Genomic DNA, 14,831 nt, shown 5'->3' with positions numbered 1-14,831 from the left:
AATTTCTCATTTATTAACCGTGACAACATTTGTATACCACAAGTGTCCAGTTTTTCCTCAGTGAGAAATCTGTTACAAATAAAGCTACCATGAATTCCTAATTTCGCAGGATTGCCTTTTTATTTTTTTTTGCTTCAGGATGTGGCTCTATGGCTTATTATTTTCCCTGCTTTTAGGCTGCATCAAGAGCAACAAGATAAACTTATCCAACTTCATGTCACAGGTTTCAGTATAGGAGCCTTCGTAGCAGCATTGAGAGCTTTAATGGACAATTGTATATACTACATCCGTTCCAAAACGTTTTTTTCATCATGTTATGAATTAAACATTCAGTTTATGTACAACATATCTCAAATGAGTTTAGTTAACAACTAGAATAATGTGCTTCATTTTCTACGTAATGTTTCTGTTTATGTTCATTATTTCTTAGAAAATGGGCAGCATTAATATATTTATATTTAGCAACATCCGTAGAGATCTGCAGCACTCTTGCCAGTTCCCCTGTAATCAACAATGTATTTAGGTCATAACCTTTGCTGCGTTATATTTTTGTGCTTATAAACTTGCAGGAACATAAGTATAAATTGCTGGACCGTCGAGAAATTACACCATAATCAGAGAAGTGCTGGGTCACGGTTTATTTTTTTTTATACATGTTATGTATTCCATTTCTTTTAAAGCCACATAATGTTCTGTATGCTTTTTTCTTCTTTTCCTTTCGCATCTGTAACCTCTGCCATTTGTCACAGCTTGAAGATGACGACAAACCTTTACTCTTATTGGAGATTGAGAAGCTTGTTCCACTAAGCCAACAGCTTCAGATCACATCCAGAACTCCTGTGCAGGGTAAAACGGCCACTTTCACCAAGGTACGCTATTTTGTTCAAAATATAAGATGTTTTACATACACTCATTGAACGTGCCTGTGAATAAAATACATGCATATAAATTCCACACTACAGTATGGCCTATTTTATTATCAGCAATCCTATTTTGAGTCCTGTAGGAGATGTGTAAAAAAATGTAAGTGTTAATCTTACAACTATCTAACAGATTACATCACTTATGTGGTATTGTAGAGGCTAATGTACACAGTGCTGCTTTTAGGGATATAAGCTGTCAGAGAAGTTCTCTGACCATATAAAGGATGAGATGGCTTCTAACATTAGTGTGGTATATATTATATGATGTGCTATTAGACATGCACATCATATAACACATCTAGGAAGTGACAGGACACACAAGGACATGATGCTCAGTTGGAGAGCTTCACATATTGAGGAGTACAAATCTCCCCCTTCTCTCAGGCTCTTTTCCTTACTCTGTTATCCCATAAGACGCTGCTCAGGCTCAGGGTTCCGCTTTAAAGCCACACTGGCATGAGATATGCCTGCACAGGACTTTTTATTCTGTCTTCCCCACCATTGAGTGAAGAACTGTCACATAAACAGGAGCTGAATACTGCATGGAAAAGAGTGATGTGCATTCATATTGGGTATTTTTTTTAAACACCAATAATTAAAGATGATAAAATATGCAGCACCATTTTGTTTGAATGTATAACTTTTTACTAGCCATTGGATGTTTGTCTTAGATATTATGTTGACATTTTGTCTTGTGAAATGATGCTCTTGTCAATTTGTAACTTCTGCTTCTATAGCTAAAAAGATAAAAAAAAAAAGAAAAAGAGAAAAAAAAAAAAATCACTGAACTCCTCCATGAGGGGTTGCCTCATCCCATATATAATTACAATTAGAAAAAATAAATGCCCCTGTTATGTTTTTTTATATATTCTTTGTTGCACAAATATTGACAAATCAACAAATATATTATTTGTTTACATAGTTTTAGAATAAATGTTAATAATATAACCACTTACTTTGTCATAATTAAACTTATACAAAAAACCAACAGTAACAAAACAATGCATTTTTAAACAAGGTTGGGGTAAGAAAGGTGGAGAATTTGGGTTAGGATTAGGGTAAGAGCGAGACCTAAATTGTGGTCCAGAATATGTATTCATAGCATTATAACTGTTTATAGTTGGCGAATTTAAGATATTTTCTCTGCAAAAGGTGTTGAATTTTGGGGGGATAGGGGATTGAGTCCAAGATCTGTAACCATCGGTGTTTTAAATGTTAGCCTGTTATACCAAATGGAGGTGAATTTAGTATACTTGTCTTGTGAAGAAAGTAGAAGTTCCTCCATATTCATATTCTGTTGTACTACACCAATATGAGATAGAAGGGGAACAGTGTCGCGGTCTTTGCAGCGCTGTTCAAGTGCTTCAAAAGTCATTTTTTTATTTATTTTTTTTATAAGCAGAGATGGTTATGTCAGTGTGGTTTAAAAAGCCTGGGTCTTCTGGAATGGCAGTTCCAGTTATTTGTGCTGAAATCACAAAAACTTTCTTTGTGCATTCCCACCAAATGGGTAGTGGGGGTTCTATAATTGAATTACTCCTCAAACAAGTAGATGGTACACCTGAGGAACTCTTAAGGAGGCTAGGGCATCTCTACGATCTAGTCAGAATCTCTGCATTTCGATTAAAGAGAGGCTAGATGAATAAAGTGAGGCTCGACAATTTAAAGATCTTTAGCCAATGTGACTCGTCCAGAGAGATTTTTAAATCTAATTCCTAGGCTTTGGTACACCTAGGAAATTATCTGATTTGTGAGATACTGTGCTTAGGATTTTGGGTTGTGATGCATAAGCCTTCAAAAGGGGAGTGAATTTCCTATGCAAGGATGTTCCGGACCCAGCTCCAATATAAAGTGTTTCAATTGCAGATAGGTCCGCTGTTCTTTAGACAAAGAGATTCCAGCAAAATCAGGAAGGGGTGCACTTCATTTGAGTCAACCAGCTGCTTAATTCTGCCCCAGGCCCTAACCTTTTATAGCTCTGCTTTGACTCCATGGGACTTGAACCTGGTATTGGAGACCCTGACAGAATTACCTTTGGAATCTGTACAAGAGATTCCCATAATATACTAAAAAAATTAAGGTAATTTTCCAAGTAGCAATTACCTCAACAAGCAGGATTTCAGAGCTACAAGTTCTCTGGGCAGAGGAGCCTTTTCTGATTATGCATAAGGTTGTTGCTAAGAACCATTCCAAAACTTATTTGAGGAATACACAGGAATTTATGAAAACAAAGCCGTTATTTGTTTTAATCAGTGGCAATAAGAAAGGTGGACCAGCCTGAAAGGCATCAGAGCGGTATACATAGTAAAGAAGGTGGACATGTCTCAAAGCATAAGAACACATTTAACAAAAACCATGGCGAGTTCATGGGCAGAGAAGGAATCTTTCTCTACGGAAGAGTTATATAAGGCCGCAGTCTGGTCCTCCAAACATACTTTCGCTAAACACTATCCTATTTTTGTCCAAGCTTCAGCAGATGGCAATTTTTGAAGGAAGGTGTTAAGTGTGGTGTGACAGGATGGACCACCTATGCCACCCTGTCTGTTGTGTTGCTGAGGACTGGTTGGCCTTGCCTTGCCACTGTCTCCTTTTCCTTATCGCAAATGCACCCTCTAACCGCAGTAGGGAGGGGCTTTCGCTACTGCTACCACTGGACTGATTTGCAGCGTCCAGAACTGCGTCCTTCTGAGTAACTCTTGCTTCTAGTGTACCCCCTTGCTGGTACCCCTGACCTGTTCCTTTACATCACGGTTGCTGTGGATTGTTCCCCTTGGTCTATCACACTGGCCAACTGCAAGGTAGCAGGCAGAGTGTTGGTACTGGAATGCTGGATCCCAACCTCAGAACAGCCGGATAACTGATTATATTGGTCTAATCTGTAGGTCACAGGAATTACAGCATAGGTAGGTAGTCGTCAAAGCAGGACCTTGAAGCAGTGATGTTTTATTAGTTAAAGTGTCCAAATAAGGGCAGTTAAATACGCCACTTTGTGATACTAGTGATCCTTCCAGAAGTGTACAGATGGTATAATACATTTCAGTGTAACACAGGGCTCTTTAAATACAGTTTTGGGACACTATCTTCACAGGAGCCTTCTGCCCTTTTAACTAATCTGGACTGATTCATGCAGACTGCATGTGAATCTGCCCAGAGGGGTTAACACCTTTTAACACTGACGCTAGTGGCAGGGGGGAGTGTATTAGTGATTACTACACACCTGGTGATGCAGCGCATATGTCAAGATACACTTTTATTTTAATAAATACATTTAATTTAATTAAACACATGCCCGTACACTCCTCATTACCTAGCGGCGGGGTTTAACCAATTTTATGCTGTGGCGCTGGGTATACCCGCTCAGCGCCGCAGCACACGTAAAAACAATTATTTTAATTAAATAAGACATTTACACATTTGCTTTATTCACGCGACACTTGGCACTGGTGATTTAACCTCTCCCGGCATCGGAGTCCCTTTTAAGATGGCCACCGCACATGTGCAGCGACTAGTAGCTGCAGGGACCCAGTCAAATCCGGTAGTATGACCGGCGGGTAATCTGTGCAGAGCTGCTTTTCACAAACATGCTTGTCTGTCAGATTGTCTTTGTAATTCTATCATCATCCCTGCAGTGCCTTACTTTGATTACTGGGTAAGCCAGGTGCTTTACAGGATATGAACTTTGGCTTATGACACTAAGAATTTTAGTGAGCCAGCTCCCCAATGTTCACACTATATCTACCTTATTCAAGAGCTTTTCTGAGGGGCTGATAATTTATGTATAACACTTCCTCATGCTGAGTTCCAGCTGTGTATAAACTGGTGGATTGACTACCTTTAATTAGCTGCTTTATTCTCTAAATACAGTGTCAGTGGACATTAGTCAGTCAGTTATAACATCCAATATGGGCTATATCCATTGAATGAACCAGAGAACCACCAACTGCCGTTGAGTGACCCTCAGCTTCGCGTTCTGTTACATTGTACCACTTTTGGATACAATTTATTCACTATACCACTTATTGATTCAGCATTTAAAAAGACAATAATATTTACAAAACTGTTACCCTACCCACATGGAGTTACTACACATCTTGTGCTGTGCAGCACCATAAAAAACTAGAATTGTTTTATTTCCTAATATTATCTGTTTTAAGAGGACTTCCTACATTAATATTATTTTAAACTATTTCATTAAACAGTTTTCTATTATTATTTAGTATGTATGTGTATGTTACTACAGAGTTATAAAAACAACCAAAGGTTCTAAAGTTTTTGGGAGCCTAGGTAGACCCTGGCTATTCACTTGAATTTTCCATACCACCACTTCTACATTTCCACTTCAATCCCTGCCCTCATCTACAAAGCTATCAACAACACCACCCCTTCACATGTCTCAAACCTTATCTTGAAATGCTATCCTTATGTCCATCTATTTAACAGATTTTACTCTACTCTCACCTACACTGCTCACACTGATACAGCCTTACAATTGTCTCTTTTCTCAACTGGGCCCTTTTACTACTAGATGTTATGTTTTTCTTAAGCAGATCCTTCCCTACCCTTTTTTCATGTCTGTATTAATTTTATCTACCTTGTATGTCACTGTTTTATGTATGCCTTCTCTTGAGCCGTAGAGCACTGTCATCTTACAAATCAACAACAATATTTATTATTATTAGATATTGTAATTATGGACAGGATTGTTATTTGGAGTATCTATAAGAGCAGCTTGACTTTAAAATTCCTGTAAAGAGTGACTGAATGTTGCATTATATAGAAAACTTGCCTGTCATAATGTATTTTTTGCTTTAAAATGTAGGTTGACACATGCATTCAGAAATCAAAGACAATCATGGTGATATTATCCCAAGTTCTTCCAGTATGCTACAAGTTGCTACAGAAGGTTAGTATTTTATATAAAAATAAAATTAGAATGTTGAAAAGCTTCAATTACAAAGCACAGTATGTCCATTATTTCACTTCAAATTTGCACTATTGTCATTGCTTATACCTGTTTGGGGCTGACGCAGAGTTAGTCGCAAAATGGGATTGTTACTCTTTTAAAAAAAAAAAAAACAACAAAAATAAACGACCATACAGATATGGTGTCTTTTAGCCCATATTCAGAGCTGTTCACATCTCGAGATGCACCTGACCCTGATCAGTAGCATATGATGACAAGTCATCGGCAAGTATTTGCACTTACTCTATAGTTGATGCAAACCATATGCCTCCCAACAACATGTTTCTGCAGCTCTTCATCAGTCGCAATTGAGTAAACACGACTTTACTAGGCTTACATTAGAACGACATTTCCATGCCCTGTTCCGCCTCAGGCACAGGTGGGCGTAAGTGCCAGAAATGTGCAAGAGCATTTTCATGCAAGTTACCAGATACAAACCGGCTTACGTCCCACTCTGCATCAGCCCCTTTGTGTGCATCTTCTAATCTGTACAAGTATTTTTTTAACATGTAGATTTATTGCAGTATAATAAACACTTTAGTTACATCCATGTATAATAGAGATATGTTGTTGTTCAATATTGGTGATGCCTGTTCTTTAAAATACAGCAGATATGTTTGAATTAAAGGGCGTACAGTAATATTTGTAAAATGTGTACAGTTAATTAAGATCTATACATATATTTTTCTCCATGATTATAATCAAGATCTTTATTTACCTTTTAATTATGAGTGTACAATAAAAGTTGTGTACGTGTTTAATACCACATATTAATGATTGCATTGCTGATACTTCTCTAGAAAAATGAAATGACTTTGATATCTCCCAAAGTCCATGCGACATCACACAGACAATTTTTGTATTTGTTTGGCGCTGCCACGCTTCTTTTATTATCTCATGTCCACACTGAAAATACATGTACCAAGCTTTATAGTACTTGCCCCAGTCAGTGACATTTTTGCAGATCGTTAACCCGTTTAGTACTAATTAGATTAAAACAGAGGAGGTACTTGCAAAGACAGTGCCACCAACGTAGAATATATATGGTTTTCTATTAAAACTGTTATTGTCACTTACACCATTGTGTTTCAAAACCTTCACTGACGTTTCCTCTCTAGTCCTAAATTGCACGCCCATCCTCTTCTAATGCCAGTGGGTAAGGGACACTGTTTTTAGCATTGCAAACTCCAATAGCAGAGTAGGGGTATCGCTACATATTGAATAATACTCTCTGCTGATCATTTGGGGCTTAAAATCCGCCCTGAGGCTGATCACAGGTTATATATAGCCACAGTGTCTCCTGCATGGTTCCACACCATTACTATTCTCGCCATTTTCAGAGAGAGCCAAAGTATGACGTTCTAGACAATTATGGTACATAACAAACTGGGGGATGGGCTCCATATTTTGTACCTAAGGACTATGAGAGACTCACTCACAAACAATGGACCTTATATATGGAGCACCCTAGATATGTAGTATAAAACGTCTTGGTTTTGCTTCAGCACACCTATACAGTCCATGCAGTATCAGTACATGTCAAGGATTTTGCCTCAGTTTTTGGGCCCAATGTCTTTTTGTAGATTTGTCACAAAATGTCAGCAATGTTGTCTGAATCCTAAAAGAAAGTTTTTAATTCTTTAAAGTATATAGTTTAGAAAATGTGTAGGTTAGGGGTACCAGTACGGCGTTGAGTGTAATTTTAGTTTTTCCTGTGGTGGATTGTTTTGAGAATCCATTACTAGGATTGGAGGCTGTTGTGGGAACTGCCCATAAGTAGTATTAATATACTAAATGTGGTCCTCAGTTTACAATTTCTAAATTTATATTAGTTATATCCACTTGACTTAATTTACATATTAAACAAACAAATGTGAGAAAACAAAGTTTTCCCCTTTATTTATGGCATTCTATTTAAAAACAGGATATGAAATACTCATAGAAAGCTGAAAAAGAAATATTTATTGTAAGTTTGTACCCGGTATGCTTTTACATGAATTTGGCTTAAATGGATATCAAAATTTAGCTAAAATGCCTTTCCTTATCCTCCTGTGATGAAAGGGTTAATGAGAGATTCAAAGCCCCTAAACACAAGTCAAGAGGGCAGAAGCAGAGATCTAGCCATTTGTAATCCACACTAAAGGAGAAGTAAAGAAGAAAAAAGAAAAAACATAACACTAACTAAAGATGTTCAAAATAGTGAGTGCCCTTTAATTATTTAGGAATTGTACGCGTAGGCTTTCATGTTACAAGTTTAATGTCCATCCTTAAAGCCTGGTAAACGTGCTTTAACTCTGATAGTCTGAAAATGATGTAATATAATGCACCGGTACACAGGCCTCTTTATCAAACATTGTCTTTGCGTCAAATGCAAAGTGGCCTGCAGAAGTCACAATCGTTAAGTCTGTACTATATAATGGAGTTTTATGGGTGCACTCATTAAATATATACAGCGGATATAAAAAGTTTTCATTAGTTTGGCACTTTTTCACATTTTATTTTCGTACATCATAAAATCAAAATGGATGTATTGGGTAATTCTTGCCACTGATGGACACAATATACTTTGTAATATCAAGTACAACACAAGCTTTTTTTAAAAAATAATAGTTATGAAAATAAAATAGACAATTTATTTCATTCACTCCCTTTATTTAATACTTGGTAGAAGCCCCTTTAGCTGCAATTACAGCGGAGAGTCTATTGGGTAATGCAGTTGTGTATTTGTACTTCTTTTGAACTTGCACTACTGGTCTGTTAAGAATAAGACCATCCTGTGGTTACTTTAGATTTTAGTTGAGATGGAGCAGTCCATGGGAAACAAGACGGTTGGTAATAGTCAAGAGTAAAAATCAAACTCAATTTTTGTGTTTTGTTTTTTTGCTAAAGCAGCAACTTGATCTTAGTATCTGTCGGTCTGTGTGTGTTTGTTAGGGAATTTAGACTGTTAGCTCCAATGCAGCAGGGACTGATGTGAATGAGTTCTCTGTACAGCGCTACAGAGTTAGTGGCACTATATAAATTGCTAATGATGATGATAATGATTTTGCTCAATTAAAATGTATTTATGTAAGATGTGAGTGTGGCATAACGGACAGGTGTCTTAGAAACCCCTTGTCCATTATGAAATGGACCACAGGGATGGCAAAGTTACCATGAGTCCTTGTCATTCATTGAGTGTTCCTTCTGTAGCAGTGGTTCACCAGCTCTACTCTTACCAATCTGGGAGCTGATTATCACTATAATGGGGGTATTGTACTCTTCCTTCTGTATTCCTTGATTATAATGATAATCAGCAGAGGCTGGCTAGTTCTGGTTATAGAATTTGTATCAAGGGGAAGGGACATGCTGATTTGCTGACTGTTGCTTTTCATTATTGTTTTAGTTGACAGGGTTGGTCCTGTCTCATAATGGAAACCAACAGTTCTTCAATATCGGGTTCACATATTGAGGCTAGTCCAGTGCTATTAATAAACATTTGACCACATATTCCCCTTACAAATTAGCGCAACCAGGCTAATTATTACCAGCAGGGTGGTAACCAGCTCCCATAGAGCTGGTGCCACTATCCGGAGAAAGGGAGGTGGTTAAATAATGAAACAAAAGATTTGGCAGCTTTGTCATCACTGTGGCAGCTTTTTACAAAATATACATACCACCTACCATTCCTTAACAAAGCAAGGCAACTGTTTTCAGACATATTTTAGTATTATTACAGACTTGTTCCACAACAGGAAAACCCCCCCTTAAAAAATCCTGTATTTGCCCTTGCCAGTTTACATAAAAAGAAAAATAATCGCATATAGTAAAGTATGTCAAAAAAAAATATTTTTTCACTATCTGGTGATTTTATCAGCAATATGCTCTGTGTGGACATCAAACTTTTCATTCAGTGGTGATAGTTCTCCTTTCATCCATAATGGTAATGTGTTTACATTAGTTGTCCACTGGAGATTAGCCTTTAATTTACAATTTTTGTCACTGTTCTTCCTTTCCGTCCTCTGTATCTCTCTCATACACACAATATGGCAAGCTTGGAAACAGAATAAGAAAATCAAATCTAGGCAGACTACCCTTAAAACTCCACTTTCATTTATTAAAAACTCACTTTAAAAACATATACATCCCCTAAGGGAGGTGATCAAATGTAGCAAATATTTCTACCAGATCCCACTGGGAGTAAGTCACATAACAGTAGTTCTTTCTCTGCATGTGGTTCCTCCAGAAGGTAAATATGTAGTCCAAAATGGTTGCCTTCCCTAATCACCAATTTGTTTCTATCCCTTCTGAATCTTTATCAAGGTAGGGAGTACTTTCAACAATACCCCTCTATAATAGTAATTGACCAATCCAAATACATATTTCCAATATGTGAACTTAAAACTTAATATTAATATACTTCATACATGTCTCATCCGCTTAGAAACAAAGACCAATACTCATATAAATTTCATAATATTAAATCAACTTATGATAATAGACTCACATTTCCGATATGGTCGTCCTGGCAACTGTTTATGCATAAATCCTCCAATCAAGTTCCTTATCTGCTAGCTCTTATAATTATAAAAAATGGCCATACAGAGTCGTCTCTAATGTTCCACCTTCCTCCATTAGCGATTTTATATAAAATTGTATTGCAGATGTCGATTTATATCATCTCGCGTTCCCATAGCAAAATAACAACAACCACATACTTCCGCTTTCGGATATCTGAAGGTCCCATCTATACACATCATCATCAGCTGCCATAACTACAGAAGCTTAAGTAATTGTCATATTATATGACTGTGGTTGTCATGGAAACCAGACGGATAGTGTACACAATAGGGACACGTACACAATTTATTCTTAATCCTCATAAATCCTATATAAAAAATGCAAAATCGGATAAAAATATATATGTATGTATGTGTGTGTGTGTATGTATGAGTATATATAGATAAAATCTTATAATAGTAATTATCAGCTTCTATCACATCACACACTAGTAGAATGTAGATATAATCCTTATGGATTAGACTCTATTGTTCCAAAAACCATTTCAGCTCAAAGTCACTATTTAGACTTATAATTTTCTGTAATTTCTGTTTTAGCCACACTAGTTTTTACATTCTCTTTCCTCCAGTAGAACAGTTGTGATGATCTTTAAAATGTTAAGAAACAGAAACATTTAAAAAAAAGAATTTCCAAACCACTCTGTGTTTCCTGATAGGGGTTTTCAATGCTCGTGTGGTCCTTCTCACATACTGTTTACCACATTTGCACTCTAAAACATAGATAGCATTCATAGAATTACATGTGATAAATTCTTTCACAGGATATTTACATCCATCTATTAATAAAGTGACTTCAAAAATTTTTGGGTAGTTTTGCACTTTACTTGCCTGCACCTAGTACATGACCCACACCTGTGGAATCCTTTGGTGGTAATTCAAGTTCCACTTAGTTCTCTGGTAATACACTTGTTACTAGATTATCACGTAAATTTGGGCCCTTTTTGTATATAAATACTGGTCTTTCTGAAATGATTGTTTTAAGAACAGTATCCTTCCTCAGAAGAGTCTAGCACTTTTTTTTCCCCTTGTCTAAATTCAGCATTATATTTGGTGATGAATGTCAGGCTAGATTGATTTTTTTTTTTTTTTTTTTTTTTTTTTTTTTTTTTTTTTTCTCTTTTTGCAATCACTGTTCAATATATTTTTGCTATCCAGTTCCCTAGCTTGTTTAATGCTTTGGTGACCAGGGAGTATGTTTACTAAACTGCAGGTTTGAAAAAGTGTAGATGTTGCCTATAGCAACCAATCAGATTCTAGTTATCATTAGTTTAGTACATTCTGCAAAATGACAGCTAGAATCTGATTGCTATAGGCAACATCTCCACTTTTTCAAACCTGCAGTTTAGTAAATTTACTCCAGGTCTTTGAAAGCCTTTAGAAAGCACTGGAATCTTATGATACTGTTCTTAAAACCATCATTTCAGAAAGACCAGGATTTATATACAAAAAGGCCCCAAATGTATGGGATAATATGGAATTTAAAAATATAGATGTAGCATTTGGATTTTTTTTTTTACAAAAATAATCAACATTAAAAATGCTAACTTATTTTATTTTGCAGTGTAAAGCAGACAATGGATGTTACCGAACTCCTCCATCTTGGAGGGAAAACAGGCTACAGAATGTTTCAAATGAAGATGGTCTATCAGGAAAATCAGTAGAAGCATTTGGGGTGAAGTCTTTGGAACACCATGTAGCTAATCTGACATTTTTAGAGAGCAAGTAGCAATGTACAGTATAAATCTAAAGAAAGTATAGAAAAGGATGCTGGATGCACAAAGATTCCCATAAACTTTCTGTGGTGAAGAAACATTATAGAACTCAACATAAAGTTTATTTTTTGTGTTTTTGCTCCACATTTTATCGGTACCATTGTACTTTATACAAATTTGCTATGTCAGGCCGAAATAAGTCTTTATTAAATGAGAACGTTTGAATTTTATTCCACTCACCTATCACATTGTTTAATAGTTATCAAAAGCTCTGTTGTGAATGTCTTAATGGAAACCTTAACCCAAAGATGCTGCTATGGTTTGTACACGTGTAATATGCAGAAACAAAGTTATAATTTAAATTTGCTGTGTTACAAATATGTCATCCTTGCTGGTTTGCTTTTTTCAGTTGTGTTGTATTTGTTTACCTGTAACGGGTGTGTTTTGTGGTCATAAGCACTGATCAGCTAATGTCTTAAGAGCTGATATTATGTTCTATTCACAACACAGAATAAACAGCACATTTTATCCACAATTACAACCTGCACCTCTGCTCCTTTACTGTTTTGAATTCAAATGTATTTTAACTGTAAATTTGCTGCTGGAATGTTTAAATTTATTGGAGAAAATTTTATCAGAGAACTATTTTCTGATTTAGTTTTGTTATGCATAAAAATTTGCAGATGGTTCGTTTAGCTGCTGGGTATTGTGGCTAGGTGGAACATATTGAAAGGGTTTACCTGGCTTGTTGTCACTCTTATAGACCTGCTAAGCTCACAATTACTTTTAATTCTTACTTGTAGGATTTGAGATGCATGTAAAAGAAAGGTGTATCCTAGAATGTATATCATATTTAAGTTTCATGAAAATTGTAGTTTTTTTACATTTAACATTTACAATGTAAGATTCTATTTTTAAAATAAAATTTGGATGAACCTTTTGTGTGCATGTTTGATTTTTCAGAAATAATATATACAGTGCTCCACCTTTATAGAATAGTGTGCAGAACTGGCATTCGATCATGGGTAGTATTATCAAGAGAGTGGCATATAATGGAAGTTATACATTTTATTCTTGCTCAGTGAGGACATGACCAATACTGCGCTGCTAATGTAAGACGCATTATAACTTTTTCTGTACAAGTCATGAAATTAGACGTGTATGTTGACATTATTATTATTTGATTTTAGTTTAGGAATGGAACCACACTAACAAATGTTTTACTAGCACCAAAGCGTATCTTAGTAAAATGTCCTGACATTCTGTGTATATATATATCATCCATGTAAAAGTGTCAATATTTTATCAGAGGTTTAACCATTTTCATAGATAAATGGTTATAGTGACACCTGCAGGATACTTGACATTTTAGTACTCCCCTGTAGTGGACTTTTGTTTGTTACATGTGCAAAATAGAGCTAAAGTGTGTGTTTTGAAAATATTACCAATATCCTATGAAGAATAATTTGAGAAGTACTTTCCAATACAGCATATTTAGTACTTTACCTTTATGCAATGTCTCTTTCTTTGGCGAACTAAGCATATGCAGTCTCTGATCTATGACATCACATTGGGAAATTGATGTGTCTTAACATTCTTTACATCTTCTCCCACATGTTCTCAATGAGATTAAGCTTCAGATCGTCTTTTTAGAACAATGATTGTTGAAGGACAATAATGCCAAAATTAAATGTGCCGTGTACTTAAGATCATTGGCCAAAAATCTCTTTAATCCAAAAGACACTTTTTCTTCACATCTCAAAAAATTATTAATTTGAGTGACTGTATTAAATATTATAAGATATGCGGAGGTAACATTTTACAGCCTCAATATAGTGATTAACATTGGTTAATAAAGACCATTAAAAGTCTCTTTAAAGCACCAATGGGTGACAACTTGGGTTCAGTTAATAAGGGCACAGTATGAATGAGTTCCTACTTAAGGAGAATGGGGATGTGACTGTGATCAAGCATTAGACAACATAGCAATCAATCGCTATATTACCCGCTGCATTTAAATATATAACAAGCACAAGGTAGGGATTAATAAAGCAGTCACATTTAACCAAAGTATTTGACACTATTAAAGTATGTGATATGTAAATAAAAACAAAATAATACTCTGCTTTGGAAACAAAATTTAATTGCAGATTTCTGGTGATGGAAAACATAATCCACCAGGGTCGGCCGCAGCTCTAGAAGCACCCTGTGCGAGAATTTTTAGTGTCCCCCTCCCCCAAGTAAGTTTAGATATTACACTTTAATTTATTTCCAGTTAATAATAAACTAAAAAAATATTTTAAAAAAGAGAAACAAAGAAATACTAGGACCTCTCAAGGATGTAAATTAAATAATATAATGGAATTTATTATAATATATATATATATATATATATATATATATATATATATATATATATATATATATATATATATATATATATATAGCTAGCACTGGTCCCCTCCATCATCACACTGCTGTCCCATTAATCACACTGTCCTCCATTATTTTCTTACATATTCCTATGACCTTTTTTTCTTCCATCTTCTTTTTTTGTCTTGTCTTCTTACTGACAGCGTTGGGACGTGATGATCACACCCGAAAGTTGGTGAATGAGGGAGAAAGGCATTCCTGGAGCACACAGCATCCGCAGATGCAGTAGGGAGGGCAAAAC

General features: G+C 35.9%; 1 protein-coding gene across 2 annotated transcripts in view; it reads left to right on the top strand.

Annotated features, from left to right (window-relative positions):
• Window positions 1-13,097, top strand: part of CTNNAL1 (catenin alpha like 1) — a 228,638-nt gene extending 215,541 nt beyond the window's left edge. For both annotated transcript variants that reach the window (XM_075212894.1, XM_075212893.1), the window contains exons 17-19: window positions 750-869; window positions 5,743-5,826; window positions 12,007-13,097. In XM_075212894.1, the coding sequence (XP_075068995.1) occupies window positions 750-869; window positions 5,743-5,826; window positions 12,007-12,171 (369 nt within the window). In that variant the 3' untranslated portion in view covers window positions 12,172-13,097. The remainder of the gene's footprint in view (window positions 1-749; window positions 870-5,742; window positions 5,827-12,006) is intronic.
• Window positions 13,098-14,831: the final 1,734 nt, after the last annotated feature.

This window comes from Mixophyes fleayi, chromosome 5 (assembly GCF_038048845.1).
Source record: "Mixophyes fleayi isolate aMixFle1 chromosome 5, aMixFle1.hap1, whole genome shotgun sequence".
NCBI classification, from domain to species: Eukaryota; Metazoa; Chordata; class Amphibia; order Anura; family Limnodynastidae; genus Mixophyes; species Mixophyes fleayi.
Note: the sequence above shows the minus strand (reverse complement) of the source record. Positions and strands in the feature narration are given on the sequence as shown.